Consider the following 21,274-nt stretch of genomic DNA (forward strand, 5'->3'; position numbering starts at 1 on the left):
GCGGGAGCACCCCCGTGGGCAGAGGGGCGCCCCCCGGGGCCCCGGCGCGCGGCGGAAGGAGTGGCGCGCTCGCCGCGAGAGCCGGGGCGCCGGGCCCACGCCCGCCACAGCCCGGAGGAGAGGTGTTTTCGGGGCGCTCCCCCAGGCTGCTCTTGCGCGGGATGCAAACGCACGCGCGCACGCTCCCCTCTCTGCGCCCTCCGTGCCTACAGTCTTCTCGCGCCTCACCTTCACTGAGTCTACCGGGTACATGACCGAGTGCTCCAGGATCCCGGCCATCGCTCCGGCTGTCATGTGGGTGGATAAGGAGGCGCTGGTCGGCAGGTTCTCATAGTCCTCCGACCCGCCGTCCTTGCAGCCGCCGCCGCCGCCGCCATCTCGGCTGTCCCCATCCATCCTGCGCCCCACAGCCTGGCTCCCTACGCCGCCGCGGCGCAGCTCCATCCGCCAGCTCCGCGGGGCGCGGGAGGCTGCAGGAGGTGGGCAGGGAGGGGGAGGGGGCGAAAAACTTCACTTCTTAAAGTGGGAACCACCTCCCCGGTTTTGCGGCGCCTGACGCCATGGCGGGCTGGGGTGGAGCAAAGGGGCCCCAGACACCAATCGCTGGAAAAGAAGAGGCCAGCCGCGGCCCCGCCATTGGTGTACGGGATAGTGGGGACCCGCCTTCCTGTGTGACGTCACTGTCCAGTGCAAATTTCCAAGCAACCGGACGGGGGCGAGAGAAGACATGGGGGTGTCCCGGGAAGTTGTACTACCTCCAGGGTGCTGCTGCTGCTGCTGCTGCTGCTGCTGCTGCTGCCCTTGGGGCGGGCGGGGCGGAGGGGGGCGGGTGGTCACTGGGCAGCGTCAGCCGGACCGCAAGAGGGACGTGCCCAGGGCTGAAGGGAGATCAGGAACAACGGGCAATCTTCCCCCAGAGCCCGGAGTTTTGCAAACAGTGTTACTCAGCACGCGTTGGCATTCCTAAGGCCTGGAGTGGGGGCAGTTCCTGTGGATGCCATCTATGGAGCAGTTATGATGGCCGGATGGGGGGGGGGGGCACCCGGGGCGGGGGTGTGTGTGTGTGTGTGGAGTGAAGTTCTAGAAATGAGGACGCACTGCGCGGTGTCACTGGAGCACCACCTCCTTTTGTGCAACACGAGGGCATATACCGTGGAGGTGACAGAGTTTAGACTCAAGGGCCTGTGCTAAGCTGCTTTGTTGGGGAGAGCGCCCATTTCATCAAAAATTTTTCTCTCACTGAAACACGTAATATAGAGGTAAATTTGTTCTCTTATTCTCACGAAGAGGCTAACGCCACCTTGCCCTGGACTGATCAAGGCATGGGTAGTCATCAGAACGCCTTTCAGCACGTTTTCCTCAAGACTGACAGGCCTGGAAGGTCTTTAGAGGCTGATCTCTGGGTGGGGTGCAGAGGGGCCCCGAGTAATATCTTGCAGCATCGCGTCTACCTGCCTTTTAAGACTCTGCTCTCCTGGTTCTTAAACTCATCCGAAACGGACTCCTTCAAGTGTAACCAGGCTGCTTTATTTCAACCTAAACAATGTTGTCTTGCTCTGTCTGGGAGAAGGGGAGGAATCAGAGAGTAGGAGAATGACCTGTCTTTGGAAGCCTCCATGAAAGCATGGCATCTGCATATCTAAATGTGCTCATTCTGGGGCTTAAGACCTGGCACTTGTGAAGCACCAGACACCTTATCCCGGGAAGCCTTCTGGTCAGGAAAGCTGTGCCTTGAGAGATAGGAAAGGGTGGGGGAGATCCTGAAGATCTGCACCGACTCTGCCCTCACCCTGGTTCCAAGATTCAGGTCACAGCAACCCAGCCCCCCCCCCCCCAGGGGTTTTAGGTACAGCGATGTGAGTATTGTCAATTAAGACTTCAAGGCCAAGGGCACCAGTTTCCCATTTTGGGTAGCAGCCAGTAGTAGCCCCCAAGATGAGTGCTAAGGATGTCATAGGTAGAAGAAGCAAGCTCTTTGTTGAGTGATCGCCAAAAAAAAAATTGTTTTTACTGTAGGTGATTTTAAAGAAACGTTCATCAAAAGCTGTTGATACTCATTTAAAAATGATACTTTTGGGGACGCCTGGGTGGCTCAGTCGGTTGAATGACCAACTCTTGATTTCCGCTCAGGTCATGATCCCTGGGTCCGGGGATCGAGCCCCATGTCAGGCTCTGTGCTGTGGAGCCTGCTTAAGATTCCTTCTCTCTGCTCCTCTCCCCTGCTCATGTTCTCTCGCGCTCTCTCTCTGAAATAAAATTAATTTTTTAAAAGAATTTTAAATGATACTTTTTAACCAATACATATTTTTGACCCACTGTCCCTTCTGGCAATGTGCCACAAAAGTTTAAATATGCGTAAGCTCCCCTTCAAAATATTATTTATAGTACTAAATAATTGGAAACAACTGAAATGTTCCACTAGAGAGGAATGGATGAGTAAACTATAATTTGTATCTTAGTGGACTATTATGGGACCATTAAAAATTGTGGTTACATTACACCATAAGATGAGAAGCGATTATGATACAATGTTGAGTGAAGAAACAAAACAAAATTATATAAAGATGACATTTACAAAGATGTAAATATGCACATGGACTGAGTGAAGTGGTCATTGTGATAGTGACGTAGGATTATAGGTATTTTTACTGTATTTTTCAGACCTAAATAATGCTTTTTATTATCTCTATAACTTAAAAAGTGGAAAGAACGAAACTAGATCACTCTCTTTTAGGAGACAGTCTCCTAGTGGATGAGAAGCCTTCTGAACTTGGCAATGGTGATGCTGGTGGAGAGAAGCCACCCTCTGGATGATTAAGAGGAATCTTGGCAAATGTGGACATGCCCATAGTTTTCAGAGACACCAGACTTTTTTTTCTTTGAACTTTTTTTTTAATTTTATTTTTAATTTAATTTAATTTTATTAAATTTTTTCAAATGTTTTATTTATTTTTGAGAGAAAGAGAAAGAGAGAGAGAGAGACAGAGCATGAGTGGGGGAGGAGCAGAGAGAGAGGGAGACACAGAATCCGAAACAGGCTCCAGGCTCTGAGCTGTCAGCACGGAGCCTGACACGGGGCTCAAACTCACAAACCGTGAGATCATGACCTGAGCCGAAGCTGGACGCTCAACTGACTGAGCCACCCAGGTGCCCCTATTTTTTATATTTTAAAATTTATATCCAAATTAGTTAGCCTATAGTGAAACAATGATTTCAGGAGTAGATTCCTTAATGCCCCTAACCCATTTAGCCCATCCCCCCCCCACAACCCCTCCAGTAACCCTCAGTTTGTTCTCCATATTTATGAGTCTCTTCTGTTTTGTCCCACTCCCTGTTTTTATATTATTTTTGTTTCCCTTCCCTTATGTGCATCAGTTTTGCAGAGACACCAGACTTTTTAAAATGTCATTAAATAAATGTTAAGCTAGAGCCATTTAGAGAATCTGGAAAATTTACTATAAGTATTCAATACTTTTTCTCATCATGTAAGGAAGATATGGTGGTTTGGCACTTAGCATCCATCTTAAACTCCTTCTTGTACTGCAGTGGCCAGAAATTTTTAAACCACATTTATCAGACCCTTGCAGCTAGGAGGCCAGATGTGAGTTTGATTCTGCTAATTAGATGAACTGGAGAGATCTGGGAGGCAGTAAGGAGGCAAAAGTCACCTTCCTGCTTCTTTGATGCTTTCTGATGCCTTGCGAGGTCATAAATGCTCCGGCCAGGAGCAGCTGGGGTGGGCAATGGCTTTCCTCTTGCAACAGCACGCCAGTGTCTGGTCACCGGATCCATGGATGTCAAATAGCAATTGTGGCAATGGGAGTGGCAGCAGGAATGATCCCTGAACCATAGCTCCCGTAAGTGGCCTTCCTCACTTACCAACACATGGTGGAGATTCCCTTGGGAAGCCAGTTAGGCAATGTGGATCTGAGGGTTCTCCCTGGAGGCCCAGCCTTGGTTTCAGCTCTAACAATATTGTATATACTAGCAAAAGGGTCTGATAATGAAGGAGCCATTCCTGGATGTCAGAATATAGACACCAGCCCTGGTCCTAGACCGCCGTGAAGGCTTGTTTAGAGGGAGTTGACATCCCAGATGCCATCACCCAGTGCTTTGGCCACCACTGTCAACAAAGAGGGAGCATAGGGACCTGGGAGCAGAGCAGTGATCCTGTCCTGTAGGGTGGGCCTGGAGACTCAAAATGACACGCCGACTCCACTGGATTCTTACATAAAGTTCCTGAGTCTTGAAGTTCTAAGGATGTCATCATACTGCCCTGACCTAACTGGGATCCAAGCTCCATTTAGAAAGGGGAAGCCACAGAGGCTGTATGGTGAAGAGCACGTCATGGATCTGTGTGGCTCTTGCCCACTGGTCGGCATGCTTCATGTCTACTTAACACGTGGCAAATGAAACACAGACAAAAATAAAGGGGCACCTGGGGGCTCAGTAGGTTAAGCGTCTGACTCTTGGTTTCAGCTCAGATCACGACCTCACTGTTTCATGGTTTGAGCCCCACGTCAGGCTCTGTGCTGACAGCCGAGATCCTGCTTGGGATTCCCTCTCTCCCTCTCTCTTTGTCCCTCCCCCACTCACGCTGTCTCTGTCTCTCTCAAAATAAATAAATAAAAACTTAAAAAGAATGCCTGTAAAAAATAAAATCCCATGGCCAAGTATATATAATTTGGGAATACTGAGGGGAAAGAAATGGAAAAGAGTTAACAGTACAGAGGTAAGAGGTCCAGTCTGTCTCCAGAATCTGTCTTTTTTTTTTTTTTCCACAATAATTGCTCCAGCCCTGGCATCCACCTGCCCACCTATGGAACACACAGACATATTAATGATCCTATCCCGATTTCAGCCAATGCTGTAGCTCCCACCGGGGACACACTTGTCAGGGACGAGGCTCCATGCCTTGGAGTGACCGCAGCTGGAGTGATGCGTCCTAGAACACCATGTGGAGCTGGTGTGGTACCAGGATGGGGGGCTGTGCATTTTGTCTTTGTTTTTCTTGATGTACACCCTTCCGTCTATCCGTTCACTTCAAGTCAAGTTTATATGTTGGAAGGGCTGCAAGGGCCTCTAAGTGGAGGGATCCCTCCCTCTTATACATATATGGCCCTGTATTCCCAGAATCTCTTGCCTTCCCAAGCTCAGCACCGTGTTTCCTAAAAGCTCTATCTGTGATTCGTCCTTTGGGATGAATCTCCCCATAAGATGGGAGAAGAAATGAAGACAAAAAGCTAGCCTTCCTCTACAGCCCCATGTCCAATAAGGAAGGAGTCAGAGAGAGCCATCAGGCCCAGAGAACACAGAGCTGCTTCACTTTACCAGGCTTTTCTTTTCAAAGGATGGCGATGGGCGAGGGTCAGAGCTAGGGGTTGAATCGGCAGGTTGGGAGAGGAGTGTTGACACCTGCTCTACCTCTCGAGAGCCTGCCCTTTGTTCACACTTCTGCAGATTCTACTGCTGGAGTCCACCGGTGATCATCCATGTGATGTGGCTGGGCCCCACCACTGTGGGACAGTCCCCTGACTCCTGTTCTGTGGATGCCTGGGCCATCCTCTTTAGCAGCTGTGCCACGCACTTTCACTGAGGAGACCCAACCATGCCAGCTGCCCCCTCCCCACGTCGCAGGCCATACCGTCTATGCACTGCCCCCATGCCTGCTCTACTCAAGAGCCCATGCCCTAGTGAATGGCTCGGGGCCCCAGAACCAGACAGGGGTTGTGGCGGAGGAGTGCTGAGGCCCCATTGGAAGCAAAGCACTGGCTCAGTTCTGGGCGAGAAGTACCACGTCTGTGTGTCCACGTGGGTGGATGCTGGACCATCCATTAGCCGCCCACTGTGATAGCTTCCATCTGTTAGTTTTTCCCTCTCCTCACCTTTCTCCATAAATAGACTCAACTCTCCATGGCTTAAAAAAAATCCCTCTCCACTGCTTTACACCTTAAGCGATTGCCCTATCTCTCCCTCCATCCGGAAGTCCTTGAAAGAATAATCTCCCCTTGTCTTTCCATAGTCACAATGCACTCACTCCTGAAGCCTCCACATGGTTTCTAACCCCTGCGGTTTTCCAACAGAGGAGCTCTCGAAAAGGTCACCAGTGACCTCAGTTCCAAATCAGCCTGGTCTAGTCCTGACCTCTTGACCTCTGCTTCCTCTAAAATTCCTCCCTCACTTCCTCTCTCTTCTTTGCCCTTCCAGCAGTGCCCTCTGCCTCCTCTCTACCTTGCCTTTCTCTCCGCACCCTCTCCTCAGACTTCCTTTCTCCTCTTCCCTGTGGTCCTTTCTTCTATTCCCCCCTTCCCACTCCCAACCCTGGCTCTGTTTTAATCCTGACCATTCCTCTGCACTCAAGCCCCACATTTCCTTGTGTTTCCCAGACAGTGACATCTGAATATCCCACCTGAACCGGAAGCTCGGGAGGTGTATCAGTGTCCCAGGGCTGCCGTAACAAAGTACCTCAAACTGGGTGGCTTAAAATAACAGAACTGTACTCTCTTATGGTTCTGGAGGCTACAAATCCAAAATCAAGATGTTGGCAAAGCTGCGCTCCCTCCAAAGCCTCTAAGGGAGGATCCGTCCTTGTCTCTTCCTAGTGTCCGGTGGCTCCCGGCTATGCTTGACCTTCTTTGGCTTCTAGGTGCATCACTTGGATCTCTGCCTCCATCTCACATAGCGTTCTCCCTGTGTTCTCCATGTCTACCATCCAGATTGTCCTCTTCTTATAAGGACACCTGTCATATTGCATTAGGGGCCCATACTGTGCCAGTATGACATCATCTTAGCTTGATTATATCTGACAAAGACCCCATTTCCTAATAAAGTCACATTCATAGGTTTTCAGCAGACATGAATTTAGGAGGGACACTATTCAACTCAGTACAGTGAGGTAGAGAGAGCTGCAAAGAGGGGCAAGTGACCTAGGTTCCAGTCCTAATGTCCTTTGCCCCATTTCCTTTACCTGGGAAAGGAGGGGTTGGGGTCACTGGTGTGCAGACAACTCTATCTGTCTGATCAAAAACTGAACTCATCATCTTTCCTTCTAGTTGGCCACTCCTTCTGATGCCATTATTATCTGTAATTTACCAGGCAACCAGCTGGCAAGCTTAGTCATCCCTGACTCCTCTCTTTTTCTTTCCTTGTTTTAATTGAAGTCTAACTGACATGCAATATCTTACTAGTTTCAGGTGTACGTTATAATGACTTGATATTTTTATACTTTACAAAATGATCCCTACCTTAAGTCTAGTCACCATCAGTCACCACACAAAATTATGACAATATCATTGAGTATATTCCTTCTGCCGTACGTGACATCCCGGTGACTTGAATCTTTTATAACTGGAAGTTTGTACCTCTTAATCCCCTTCACCTATGTTGCCTGCTCCCCCACCCCTCCCCACTCTGGTAGTCAACAGTTTGTTTCCTGTGGCTAGGAGTCTGTTTCTGTTTGTTTTGTTTTGTTTTTATTTTTATTTTTTGATACAGTTTTAAAAATTTATTTATTTATTTTGAGATAGAGAGCACGAGCAGGGGAAGGGCAGAGAGAGAGGGAGAGAGGATCTGAAGCAGGCTCCGCACTGTCAGCGCAGAGCCCCATGTGGGTCTCGAACCCACGAACCACGAGATCATGACTAAGCTGAAATCCAGAGTCGGATGCTTAACCGGATGGGCTGCCCACGTGCCCCTGTTTTGTTTTTTAGATTACACATATACGTGGCCTCTATTATGTTGATGTACCTTCCTTCTATACCCACTTTTTTGAGAGTTTTTAATTAGAAATGGGTGTTGAATTTTGTCAAATGCTTTTTTCTGCAATTATTGAGATGACCATATGATTTTTATCCTTTGTTTTGTTAATGTGGTGTGATTTGTGGATGTGGACCCAACCTTGTATCCCTGGAATAAATCCCTCTTAATCATGGTTTATGATCCTTTCAATGTGTTGTTAAATTCAGTTTGCTAATATTTTGTTAAGGATTTTTGCGTCTATGTTCATCAAGGATATTGGCCTGTGATTTTCTTTCTTGTGTATTGTCTTTGTCTGGTTTTGGTATCAGGGTAATAACTTGCCTTGAAAAATGAGTTTGGAAGCATTCCCTTCTCTTTAATTTTTTGGAATAATTTGAGAAATATATGCACTAACTTCTTTCTTTTTTTATTTTTTTTTAAGTTTACTTATTTATTTTCAGAGAGGGCGCACGGGTGGGGGAGGGACAGAGAGACATAGAGAGAGAATCCCAAGCAGGCCCCCCTCTGTCGGTGCAGAGCCCGATTTGGGGCTCGAACTCACAAACCGTGAGATCATGACCTGAGCTGAAACCAAGAGTCAGACGCTTAACCGACTGAGCCACCCAGGCACCCCCGTACTAACTTCTTTAAATGTTTGATAGGCCTCACCTGTGAAGCCATCCAGTTCTGGATTTTTGGTTTTGGGGAGTTTCTGATTCAATTTTATTACTTGTGATCAGTCTATTCAGATTTTCCATTTCTTTGTGATTCAATATTGGAGGTTGTATGTTTCCGGGAATTTATCCATTTTTTAAAAATTTTCAAATTTGTTAGCATTTCATGGTTCATAGCAGTCTCTCATGATCCTTTGTATTTCTGTGGTGTCAGTTGTAACTTCTCTTTCATTTCTGCTTTTGTTTATTTGGGCCCTCTCTCTTTGTTTCCTGATGAGTCTGGCTAAAAGTTTATCAATTTTTTTATCTTTTCAAAGAACCAGCTTTTAGTTTCATTCTCTTGCCTTTTTTTTTTTTTTTTTTTTTTTAGTTTCTATTTCATTTATTTCCTCTTTTATCTTTATTATTTCCTTCCTTTTAACTTTGGGTTTTGTTTGTTCTTCTTCTTCTACTTCCTTTAGATTGTTTAATTGGTATTTTTCTTGTCTCTTGAGGTAGGCCTGTATCCTATGAATTTCCCTCTTAGAACTGCTTTTGCTGTACCCCACGGATTTTGGAAAGTTGTATTTTCATTTTCATTTGTTTCAAGGTATTTTATGACTTCCTTGATTTCTTCAATGACCCACTGGTTGTTTAGTAACACCCCTCTCTTTCTTTCCCTCTCAGATCCTATTAGCCATGTGGATATTTGGCCTCTTAAAGAGTATCACTTATAGCTACGGTGACAATATAGTTTATCATCCAAATTAGATGATTTTTGAGAGTGAAAAGGGGGCGCCATTAACAACTACACCAGGACAGAAAATATAAACTGAAACTGTCTTGGGAAAACTAGGACATATGATCACCCTGTGTATGGCTAGCCCCTGCTTTCCATCCCCAAACCTTGGTCAACCTGTGGCCCCGTCCCTCCTCTTCTAAGGGAAGACTCTCCATGTCTCCACCTGCTGGAACAGTACTCATTTCTCAGCTCAGACAGCTCTGCTTTCATAAAACCTTATCTGACCCGGAAGAAGTGAGCCGAACCCTGTCACTTTCATGCTTTCTTCATCGCTCTTGCTACCTCTCACTTTTAATGTTTATTTATTTTTGACAGAGAGAGAGAGAGAGACAGAGTATGAGCTGGGGAGGGGCAGAGAGAGAGGGAGACACAGAATCCGAAATAGGCTCCAGGGTCTGAGCTGTCAGCACAGAGCCCAACGCGGGGCTCGAACTCACAGACCGCGAGATCATGACCTGAGCCAAAGTCGGATGCTCAACCGACTGAGCCACCCAGGTGCCCGTTGCTACCTCCCACTTTGCATCGTAGTTCTAGTAGCCATGTCTTAGCTTTCCCCCTACAGTCTAAGTTCTTGAGGATGTAAATTGACTAGGCAATCAATATTTGTTAAAGGAGTAAGGGTTTCTTTCAAAAACGTTCCATATTCTTACATAACATGAAAATATTGCAGACACTCATGGTCTCCAGGAAATTAAAGCACATCCTTCACTTCACATGAGCATAGCTCTGAACACAGTTTGTGAAGAAGAGGGAAAAAAAGTGGCATTTCCTTTTCTTCCAAAGGACATGTCACAAATGCTAAATTAGGTCGCTACTTTCCAGGAACATGAAGTTACAAAGCCCAGGAACTGGAAGAGATCAAGAATGGGATGTAGGCCGTAAATCTCATCTCACGGGTAACAAAAGAGATCCAAAAGGTAAAGCAGCTTGTCCCAGGACACAAAAGTGGTTAATGGCAGAACTGGGATCCAAACCCGGGTGTTTCATCCAGTATTCTTTTACTCCACACCTTTGAAATAAACCCTGAGGCTGATAAGATTTACTGCTGCCATTAGTCATATCTCAGACGCCTGTTCTGTAGAAATCAATTGTCATCAGTCCTCCACTCTGGTCAGGTTTGTCTGACACAGCACATTAGCACATGGCCACGTTTGCCAAATTCCACACGTGAGTTTTATGCTGAGCTCTGTACCTCCTGAATAAGAGATCGTGATCCTCTGGACAGTATAGTTACCATTTTCAAACACCTCGAGTAGACTACTGAGCATAGAAGAGGTGGTCTTTAAGGGAATATAGGAGATACAGAAAGCATGTGCTTTGGAGACAGATCAGAATTAATTAAATCGATACCTGCTGCTTCCAAGAATTGTCCTGGAGCAAAGCAGCCCCTTTGCAAATTGGAGCACCAACATTGTGATTTTTCCTTTGAGTTTCATATTTGTTTTCTCTCTCCATAGTATCCTGTTATGCACGGCATGTCTCTCCTGACCTCTAATCACACGTGCGTCTCAGGGGTGGACCTCAGTTTCAGCTGCTGTTGGAGAACACTTGCAGACCAATTGTGAACTTACAGGTGAAAAATACACAAAGGGGCACCTGGGTGGCTCAGCTGGCTGAGTGGTTGAGCATCTGACTCTTGGTTTCAGATCAGGTCATGATCTCACGGTTCGTAGGTTCTAGCTGCAGGTCATGCTCTGTGCTGACAGTGGGGAGCCTGCTTGGGATTCTCTCTCTCTCCCTTTCCTCTCTGCCCCTCTCCTCCTCATGCTCTAAGTAAGTAAGTAAATAAATAAATAAGACACACAAAAGTGCCCTAGTCACTAGTGAACAAAGCAGGGGCTGGGTTAGTACTCGAAGTCTCTCAGATCAAGAAGTGTTAACCAAGGATAACCACTGGATTTTCCATCTCCACAGTCCCCTTCAGAAATGGAGAGTAGAGGGAAAGGGCCCAGTGAGTGGCCTCGGAGAACAGCCAGTCTGAACCCCTCAGCGATCATCTTGGGAGGGGGAGTACCAATATCCGAGGCTCCCAACTTGGTCATGCTTAGAATAACCTGGAAGGTGTGTTTTCCCTAAATTAAAGCTCCGGACTATGGGAAAATCCCACCGCACATAAACGGTGAAGTGTTTCATTTTGCTTTGTTAATTAGTAGTTAATTAATTAATTTGTTAATTAGTAGTAAAAATATGAAACTCTACTAATTAACTCACTTGATATGAGAAAGACATCCTTCTCAAGTTAGCCCAAATGTAATTTGCAAAATCTGTCTGGGCCGCAGTAAGCCGTGTAACAGTTTTTCCCAAGAAATCTGCCTACCCAGGACAGGTTATAAAAAACCAGACTATTTGGTCAACATAATCAGAAAGAGTAATTTCAGTCTGGTTTTTAAAACTAACTAAACCGATACAACCAATTTGGAAAACTGTCTGACAGCATCTTCTAAAGCTGAACATACATACACATAACCTTTGACCCGGCAATTCTACTCCTAATATATACCCAGCAGAAATGTATACTTTGAGTACCAAAACGTACAAAATGTGCATGTACCAAAATGCTCATGGCAGCACAATTTGCCACACAGCCCCCAAATGGAAACAACTCAGATGTCCATCAACAGCAGAATGGACAAATCAGCTCTAGTGTGTTCACACAATGGAATGTTGGGCAGTGGTAAGAATGGATGAGGTCTAACTCGAATGCCTCATTCTTAGAGAAAACAATCCAAACCAGCCCCCAATCACTTTGTAAAAAATTTATAGCACCCGTTGCTCTGTCAGATTATCTTGTTTATTTTCTCTCTGCCTTCCCACTATCTCCCTTCTCTCTCTCTCTGTCTCTCTGTCTCTCTCTAACACACACACACACACACACACACACACACACACACACACTGTAAGCTTCAGGAGAACAGACACCGGTGTCACATCTTCACAGTTGCATTCCCAGTGCTTATGACTGGCACAGAGTCAGCTATGATATGAATGGTGTGAATGAATAAATAAAATGTCACTTCTTCCAGGAAGCCTTCCCTGACCCTGACAGCCCACACATACCTCTCTCCACTGAACTTTCCTGGGATTTGTTTGCCACACCACCCACATGACATTTATCCTTTACTACCTTGCACTGTGCTTTGCTTCAGTACACACCTTAGTCCCCTTCTAAAGTCCCTGGAGAGCAGAATTTCTGGCTTATACTCTTTTATATACCCATAAACTAGCCCACAGGAGGCTCCAAACACCCTGCTCATAACAGGAGAGCAATAAACATGTGCTCAATCTATTGAAGAGGAAGCAGGGCATAGTAGAAAAGGTGAACTTAGAAGTCAGAAGTCCCAACTAGCACTTATTACCTAGCTGTACGTCCTTGGAAAAATTACTTAGCATCTCTGAGTCTAGATTCTCAATTATAAAATGGGCACAGGAATTCCTACATCATAGGATCAAAACAGAAGTTATATAAAGTAGTGTGTGTGTGTGTGTGTGTGTGTGTGTGTGTGTGTGTGTATTCAAAATGTCAGTTCCCCTTCAATGTTTGATAAAAGTTTGTCATCTCTTACTGTAACCGTGGACATATTTCATACAATGCTTATGTTTACCAAAGATCTCCTGTCTCTTAGGCAGCAGCTGATTCTGCTTTTTAAGTATTTTCTTCCCCCACCCCCACTAAAATGCAAGTGTATAAAATTTTCATCAGAGTGTTTTTTGATGAATGCAAGTGCATAATAAAATTGGGGCATGAACACAACTTGCTGAATTTTTTTTTTTAATTTTTTTTTTCAACGTTTATTTATTTTGGGGACAGAGAGAGACAGAGCATGAACGGGGGAGGGGCAGAGAGAGAGGGAGACACAGAATCGGAAACAGGCTCCAGGCTCCGAGCCATCAGCCCAGAGCCCGATGCGGGGCTCGAACTCGCGGACCGCGAGATCGTGACCTGGCTGAAGTCGGACGCTTAACCGACTGCGCCACCCAGGCGCCCCACAACTTGCTGAATTTAATAGGCTTCATTTCATCATAATACTAAACTGGACCAATTCAAATTCTCAGCATTGCTTTCCCACCCACAAAAGTGACTTCAAGAGCAAAGCAGTCTCCCGGAACTCATTAACTTGGTGCAAGCAAGGCATGTTTTACTGCAGCACATTTGAAAAGGTAGAAACCCTCCCATCATCTGCTCTGTGACAGCAGCATGCTCACTTAGCCCCTGTTGTGTCTCCATTCCCAGAGGTTGGTGGCCAAGTCATAGTAAACAATGGCAACTTGTGTCACTCTGGAGAACTTTCCGGCAGTTTTACGCATCTTATCTCATTTGATTCTTAGGGCTGTTATTAGGGGGTCAGGTGGAGAAGTACGGGCCGTGTAAGATTATCGTGCGGTCGGGTTGATCTGCAGCTGTCCCCCAAGGATTGGTTAAATGGGGCCTGTATCAGCAACAAGGGAGGTGTGACACAGGACTCTGACCTTGACCGGGTTCAATTCAACTATTTTTTAAAGTCAGCTACTAGAAAAAGTCATGGAATTCAACAGACTTATCAACCTCTTAGAAGACATAATACCGGGGGAATGGCTTCCCGGAATGCTAAAAGTCAAGGTTGTTTTTAAAATCTCTAAAAACGTAAAATGCTGCACTTCAATCCTAAACAGGATGGGTATGCTGAACAGGATAGAGCACCCCTGAACTGCTGAATCTTCACATGACTCTGTAGTTGTCTGTGAACTTGGCACAAGCTCCAGTTTCTAGGGCGTTTTCCCTGGCACGCTTCATTTGGATAGCCTCCACTTGTCCTTCCAGCCCCCCCTTTAGATGTCACCTCCTCTGGGAAGCCATCCTGATCCCACACCTTCACCTCTAGTTGCTCAGGCTGAAACCCAGGAGTCATCCCAAAGTCCTCCCTGTCATTTATCTAGAAAACCCTGTCTATCAAGAATCATGCCAGCCTACCTCCTAACAGACAACATAGTTGTATTTATCACTTATTAATGCATAATGTGACTTTTGTTACTTATAGTTTTATTATTATGCTTTTGTCTGTCTCCCTCCTATATCACATATGCTTTTTAAGAGAAAAGCCTTTTTTTTTTTGGTCCACTGATCATTCTCAAAGTCTACAATAGTACCTAACACATGACAAGAACCTAATAAGTATTTATTTTTAATGAATGAATGAATGAATGAATGAATGAAGGTGAGTTAGGTGCCCCACTTTTGTGCTCCTATATCACCCTGTAATTTTCTCATCATAAGGCTTGATATGCTGTGGGGCAACTGGGATTTATTTCCACTTAAAAAATATATCTTTTAATTATACGTTTGCCCATGAATAAATTCTAGTTGTCATGTAATGGTTTACTTGTCCGACCATTTCACTAGACTACAAACCACAAAAAGCCCATAGCTGGTCTGCCTGGCTGACTGCTGTGCCCCCAGCTCCGGGCATAGTGCCCTGTGCAGAGAAATAGTACATTTATGGAGTGTCAGGCACACTTCGAATGTTTTACATGCACTAATTCACTCAATGAGTACAACAACCCAATGAGGTGGGTTCGATTTTTACTATTTCACAGATAAGGAAACTGAGGCTCCGAGAAATCAAGAAACACGAACGATGGCATCTATGAAGTCTGGCTCTGGAGCTCAAGCTCCAGATGACTGCCCTGAATTGCCTCACCTTTACAAGGTACCCAATAAAACCTGTTCAATAAATGAATCAAGGAAATATGGCTGACCAAAAAAAAAGGCAATGTGCTGCTTGGCTGTGTTAGTAAAGGGTCGAGATAAGAGAGGTTGTAGTCCTGGAATACAGTTCAGCTCAGGTGAGTTGAGGATAATTCCTGTTTGGAAGCAGATCACTAAATTGAAGTGGGTCTAAAGACCCACACCACAATGGCAAAGCATCTGAAAATTATGAAATAGCCAGAGACTGCTTAGCTTTTGAGGAATTGGCAGTGAGGATTCAAGACCTCTCTTCAAATCCAGGGATTCCTGCAGCGCCTGGGTGGCTCAGTCAGTTAGTAATCCGACTTCAGCTCAGGTCATGATCTCGTGGTCCGTGAGTTCGAGCCCTGCATCGGGCTCTGTGCTGATAGCTCGGAGCCTGGAGCCTGTTTCGGATTCTGTGTCTCCCTGTCTGTCTGACCCTCCCCCTGTTCGTGCTCTGTCTCTCTCTGTCTCAAAAATAAACAAATGTTAAAAAAAAAAAAATCCAGGGATTCCTGTGGGCCACTCTCAGGCTGTGGGCCCTAAGGGCAGAGCTGGACGGGTGGGTGGAAGTCACAGAAAGGCAGGTTTTCGCTCGCTCTGTGGAGGAATTGGTAGGAAACATTCAAACTCTGAGGGCCCACCAGCAGGTGAATGGATAAACAAAATGTGGTCCACACATACAAAGGAATATTATTCAGCCTTGAAAAGGAAGGGAATTCTGACACAGGCCACAACACGGGTAAACCTTGAAGACATTACGGTAAGTGAAATAAGCCAGTCACAAAGGACAAAAGGATTCCCGTCATTCGAGAGATCTCCGGTAGTCAAAAACCACACAGACCAGAAGAACAGTGGTTACCAGGGTCCAAGGGGACAGGAGCCAGAGGAGTTATCGTCTAAAGAGCACAGAGTTTCCATTTGGGACGATGAGAAATTCTGGAGACAGACAGTGGGAAGGCTCCACAACACAGTGAATATACTTACTGCACTTAAGTGTACTTAATGGTTACTTTGATGTTCTATAAATTTTACCACAACAAAAACAATTAAACTAAAAAACAAACAAGGAGACAGCGAGACATTGAGCCTCCACCACTGGCAGTGAATAAGCAGCGGCTAGCTATCAGGGAAAATATAGGGGCATTTTTAAAAATGTTTATTTATTTATTTATTAATAGATGAAATTTATTGTCAAGTTGGTTTCCATACAACACCCAGTGCTCATCCCAAAAGATGCCCTCTTCAATGCCCATCATCTACCCTCCCCTCCCTCTCACCCCCCATCAACCCTCAGTTTGTTCTCAGTTAAATGTTGATTTATTTTTGGGAGAGAGAGAGAGAGAGCGCACATGCATGGGGATGGAGCAGAAAGAGAGGGAGACAGAGGATCCAAAGCAGGCTCTGCACTGAAGCCCGATGCGGGCCTTGAACTCATTAACCATGAGATCGTGACCTGAGCCGAAGCTGGACACTCAACCAACAGAGCCGCCCAGGCACCCCAAGGGGCTTTCTTGAGTTTGGGTGGGAGTGGGACTGGAGAGCCCTTACAATCCCTCGGTCCTTCAGTTCTTGTCTGTTTGCTTTAACATTTATGGGGCACTTGCTGTGCACGGATTAGCTTTTGGATGCTACACCACTCCATAAGGCATGACTACCGTAGTCTGCACCTTACAAGTGAGGAAACTGAGGCCAAGAGCCCTCCAGTCACTTGCTCAAGGCTTCCCATGTGCTAAGCATAAGGAAGAAGGGCAGGAATTCCAGAGCCGGCACGTGCTACAGCACATTGACTGCACCACGCGTAGGAGGAAACCTAGAGGGTTTCATGACTTCTCATGCTATCTCAGGCTCTTCCAGTGACTCCATGCCACCTCGCGCTCTTTCCTGCTCTGCCCTGGACCTCAAATGCCCGACATGGGCATCCCCAGTCAGTCACAGAGGGCACGAAGCTGCCCGCAGGGAGGCACAACCTCAAACGGATTCTGAGGGTGTTGCTATGGCCAGGATGTCTTATGACAGACAGAAAGCCTGGACCGGCATTGGCTGTACCATTATTGCCCTTGAAGGGTCAGTTTTCCTGGGAAATGAGCAAGTGAGCTTCTTATTTCCCTCCCAATTTCTCATGCCACAACTTCCACGTTCCCTTACTTGAAAGCTGATTGTAAACGAGGGTTTGAGAACAAAAGCTCTTGCGTAGACTCAAAGCCCATTTTAATTTTATGAGCGTTGTGCTTTATACTTGTTACAGTCTTTAAATGCTTTGAAGCAGTGTCTAGACCAGCAGGGCCCAATAAAAATGCAACGCATGCCGCATATGTAATTTCAAATTTTCTGGTAGCCACATTAAGAATGTAAAAAGAGGAGGGGCGCCTGGGTGGCTCAGTCGGTTAAGCGTCCAACTTCGGATCCGGTCATGATCTGGTGGCTCACGAGTTCAAGCACTGCGTCTGTGCTGACAGCTCAGAGCCTGGAGCCTGTTTCAGAAACTGTGTCTCCTTCTCTCTCTGCCCCTCTCCTGCTCACACTCTGACGGTCTCTCAAAAAACAAATAAACATTAAAAAAATTTAAAAAACAGGGTCGCCTGGGTGGCTCAGTCAGTTAAGCGTCTGACTCTTTGATTTCGGCTCAGGTCATGATCTCACAGTTGTGAGATCGAGCCCCGCTGGGTGTGGAGCCTGCTGAAGAGTCTCTTCCACTCTGCCCCTCCCCGCAAAAATTTAAAAAATCTAATCTTGAAAAAAAAATTAAAAAGAGAATTAAAAAGAAACAGGTGAAACTAATGTTCATATGTTTTATTCATCTCAGTTTATCCAAAGTCATTATTGATGAGGTATTTGACATTCTTTCTCACATTGTCTTTGAAATCACTGTATGTTTTATACTCCAAGCCCATCTCGATTCAGGCTAGGCACCTTTCAAGTGCTTAACAGCTACATGGAGCTGGTGACGACCATTGAGCAGTACAGGTCTAGGCTCTGCTTTTCAAGGGGTTTGATGGTGAAGAGGAAAGAAGGCGTGTTTTAAGGGGAGCTGGACCTACTGAGAGTGTTACTTATTACAGAATTCGTGATCACGTATGTTGACTGTGGGGGCGAGAGAAAGAAACTTAACGTGGAAGCAAAACATCATGGTGCCTCATCCAGGAAAATGCTGCGTGAAACTGGGAATGGAGGAGAGAGCTCAAGGGGCAGTGGGATCAAGGCCCGAAGACAGGGGCAAGCTTTGAGGTTGTTGCTGGTTGGGTCCTTCTGTGATTACTTAAAACCGTTTCAGGGGTCCCTGCGTGGCTCAGTCGGTTAAGCGTCCAACTCTTGATTTCCATTCAGGTCTTGATCTCGGTTCGTGGGATTGAGGCCCGCCTCGGCTCTGCACTGAGAGCACGGAGCCTGCTTGGGATTCATTCTCTCTCCCTCTCTCTTTCCGTCGCTCCCTCTGCCCTACTCTCGCTCTCTCGTCTCTCTCAAAATGAACATTAAAATCATTTTACTCTTTTTATGATCCCTAAGTGTCACCCTTATTCCCTTCCCACCACCCCCTGCTGCTGTTGATTTATCCAGTTGCCACTGTTGTGATATCACAAATGCAGAGCTGAGACTCAAGTCCCTACTCTGCCCCAGGTGCCAGGGCTCTGCTGTGGCACTTGGAACCAATCAGCATTTCCCACCCCCTTCAGTCTCCTCCTTTCTAAAAGGAGCTGGTTGGACTATTCAAGAATTCATTCAGCCAGTCAGTCAACAAATATCCAATAAGTCAACAAGTACCCAATAAGTGCTGATCACTGATCACTATTCTAGGTGCTTTCTGATCATTGCTTCCCTTTTTTTTTTTTTTAATGCTTATTTATTTTTAAGAGAGAAAGCACAAGCAGGGGAGGGGCAGAGAGAGAGAGGGAGACACAGAATCCGAAGCAGGCTCCAGGCTCTGGGCTGTCAGCACAGAGCCCCACATGGGGCTTGAACTCACAAACTGTGAGATCATGACCTGAGCCAAAGTCGGACGCTTAACCGACTGAGCCACCCAGGCGCCCCCAGCTTCCTTCTGACTCTAGTTTTTTGTGCCCCGTGATTTTTGGGTGCTGCTTTTTCTGTCACCATGAGGTAGATTTCACAGCCCGAAAATGTCCATTCCCAAGTGACAGCAGAGACTCCTCAGGCTGGTCAGACAGTCCCCAGAGAAAGGGAGAGAAAGTGGCGGGGGGGGGCGGGGGGAATGGTCACTAACAGGGTGGGTCAAATCTGTGCCCACTACACTCTTCCACTCTGAGCCCCTACTGAGAGGGATTTCCTCAGCATCAGTGGCCTCCTTAGCTGACATTGGAGGTTCTCACCAACATCCACCTAAGCCCTTGGTACTATACAGCACAGCACTGAGAGGGTCAGGGAAAAGGTAAAACAAAACTCCCTAACCTGATCTATCTAGAAGCCTGATTTGTGGCAGCCGTCAGTACCTGGGAGCTTGGTGATCCTCAAGGCTTTGGCAATGAGGGACAGTTCGCTTTCTTCTGAGTGCTAAACTTGAAAATCTACACACAATACACTGGAGGTGTGCGGTCATTTGAAAGAGAGAAGAGGTTGCTCGGGTCTATAAAATCTGACTGATCCATTGGTTGAAAATAGCAATATTTCAATTAAAGAAAAAAAGGGGGCCCCTGGGTGGCTCAGTCGGTTAAACATCAGACTCTCGATTTTTGGCTCAGTGCTGAGTGTGGACCCTGCTTGGAATCGCCCCCCACCCCCGTGCCCAAAACGCTCTCTCTCTTTCTCTGTCTCTCTGCCCCTCCCCAACTCAGGCTCGTGCTTTCTCCCTCTCTCAAAAATAAATAAATAAACTTGAAAAAAAAAAAAGAAAAAGGAATGGACCTTGAGGCCATTATGCTCAGTGAAGTGAGTCAGACACAGGAAGACAAATCCTGTGTGATCTCACTTATAAGCAGAATTCACAGAAAAAGAGACTCGATTTGTGGTTCCCAGAGGCCAGGGTAGGGGGTGGGGAGATTGGAGGAAGATGGTTTGAAGGTACAGGCTTGCAGTTATGAGAGAAATAAGTACTCAGGCTGTCGTACGCAACACGATGGCCATAATGACCGCCGCGTGGTCTCTTTGAAAGTTGCTAGTAGAGTAAATCCCAAATGGAAGACACACATTATTTGTAACTATGTGAAATGATGGCTGTTAACTTCTTGTGGTAAACGTTTCATCATATATGTTTGCCAGTCGCTATCTGTATGCCCTAAACTTATACAAGGCCGCGTATCAGTGATAACTCAATAAAGCTAAGGGGGAAAGGAATGGGTTAATCAGAAAGGGTTGTTAAAGTCTAGAAGTAAAAGCAGACTCACAGATGGAAACGTCAGCGGCACTTGTCTGGACAGAGATGAAGAAAAGAAAGAGGGAACAACCTTCAGTGTCCCATCCTTTGCCAGCCTCTCTGATGCCAGGACCCGCAGGGCCGTGAATGACGACGGCACACCGGTATTTCTGCCTTTGGTGGGATGGTTCTGCAAAGGCCTGAAACCTATTATGAGGTCAAAAAATGTCTGATTCATCTAAATGCCCTGGTTCTGGCTCTGTGCTCAGCAGGTCACCATCCGGGTCATCTTTGGGTTTCCACAGGGATTGCTACGGAGTTGGAACGTGCAAGGCCCCCGTGCATTTCTTTCTCAGTGTGTAAATTCACGGGTGACCTGGCATCCTCATTCCACACGTTAATCTCGAGTGTTTGATAAATATAGAAACACCTGAGGAGTCAGAGTACCCTTGGGGCACCAACAAAAGCGGGTTTCTGAGCCTGGGATTCTGTGGCCCACACCCTGGACTGTGCAGTCAGTCACCACCACCTTAGTGAGTATCACCCAGCAGGAAGTGGCCGTGGCTTATGCATTTGACACATCATCTTTGGACACCTTCTTAGTGCTAGGCATGAACGGAGTGTTGGGGACACCGGACCCCTGCGCTCTTAGAGCCTCTGGCATATTTTCTACCACAGCTCTCAGAGAAGTTAAAACCAACAGCCCTTCCTACCTTTTCTCAAGCCAAAACGCCAACTTTCAAAAAATATAATATAAATGCAGACTGCAGGAAACTTCTGCAGGCCTGTCCTGTCCTGCCACACCCTTAGGTACTGCTGACATGAGGTTTGTCTTTTAATGAGTGGTTTCCCCTCATGGGCCCCTTCTTGAAACCTGGCTCTGTCTTTGCTGCGTGCTACCTGGACGGGCAAGCAGGAGAGAGCAGCCAAGGCTGTCTGGAGTCGGGGGGTGGGGTGGGGAAGGGTGGGGAGAGACCTGCTGGGAGACAGACAAGGAGCAGTCAGGTGTATGGGCACCCAAGGAAAATCTTCCCTAAGGTTCAAGCCATTACAGAGTACCCAGGGACCCA

The 21,274-nt window shown here is 46.5% G+C and overlaps 1 protein-coding gene and 1 long non-coding RNA gene across 4 annotated transcripts in view; one reads left to right on the top strand and one right to left on the bottom strand.

Moving 5' to 3' along the window:
• SLC25A37 (solute carrier family 25 member 37) overlaps positions 1–444 on the bottom strand; it is a 40,892-nt gene extending 40,448 nt beyond the window's left edge. Inside the window, exon 1 of one of the 3 annotated variants that reach the window (XM_040490256.1) lies at positions 229–444. In XM_040490256.1, the coding sequence (XP_040346190.1) occupies positions 229–444 (216 nt within the window). The remainder of the gene's footprint in view (positions 1–228) is intronic. The other 2 variants (XM_040490257.1, XM_040490258.1) reach the window with 2 other exon arrangements.
• Positions 1–21,274, top strand: part of LOC121039854 (uncharacterized) — a 28,903-nt gene that overhangs the window by 866 nt on the left and 6,763 nt on the right. Inside the window, exons 2-3 of the long non-coding RNA XR_005795027.1 lie at positions 10,650–10,765; positions 14,764–14,876. This is a non-coding gene — a long non-coding RNA (uncharacterized LOC121039854). The remainder of the gene's footprint in view (positions 1–10,649; positions 10,766–14,763; positions 14,877–21,274) is intronic.

This window comes from Herpailurus yagouaroundi, unplaced genomic scaffold (genome assembly GCF_014898765.1).
Source record: "Herpailurus yagouaroundi ecotype Mexico unplaced genomic scaffold, PumYag 181, whole genome shotgun sequence".
NCBI classification, from domain to species: Eukaryota; Metazoa; Chordata; class Mammalia; order Carnivora; family Felidae; genus Herpailurus; species Herpailurus yagouaroundi.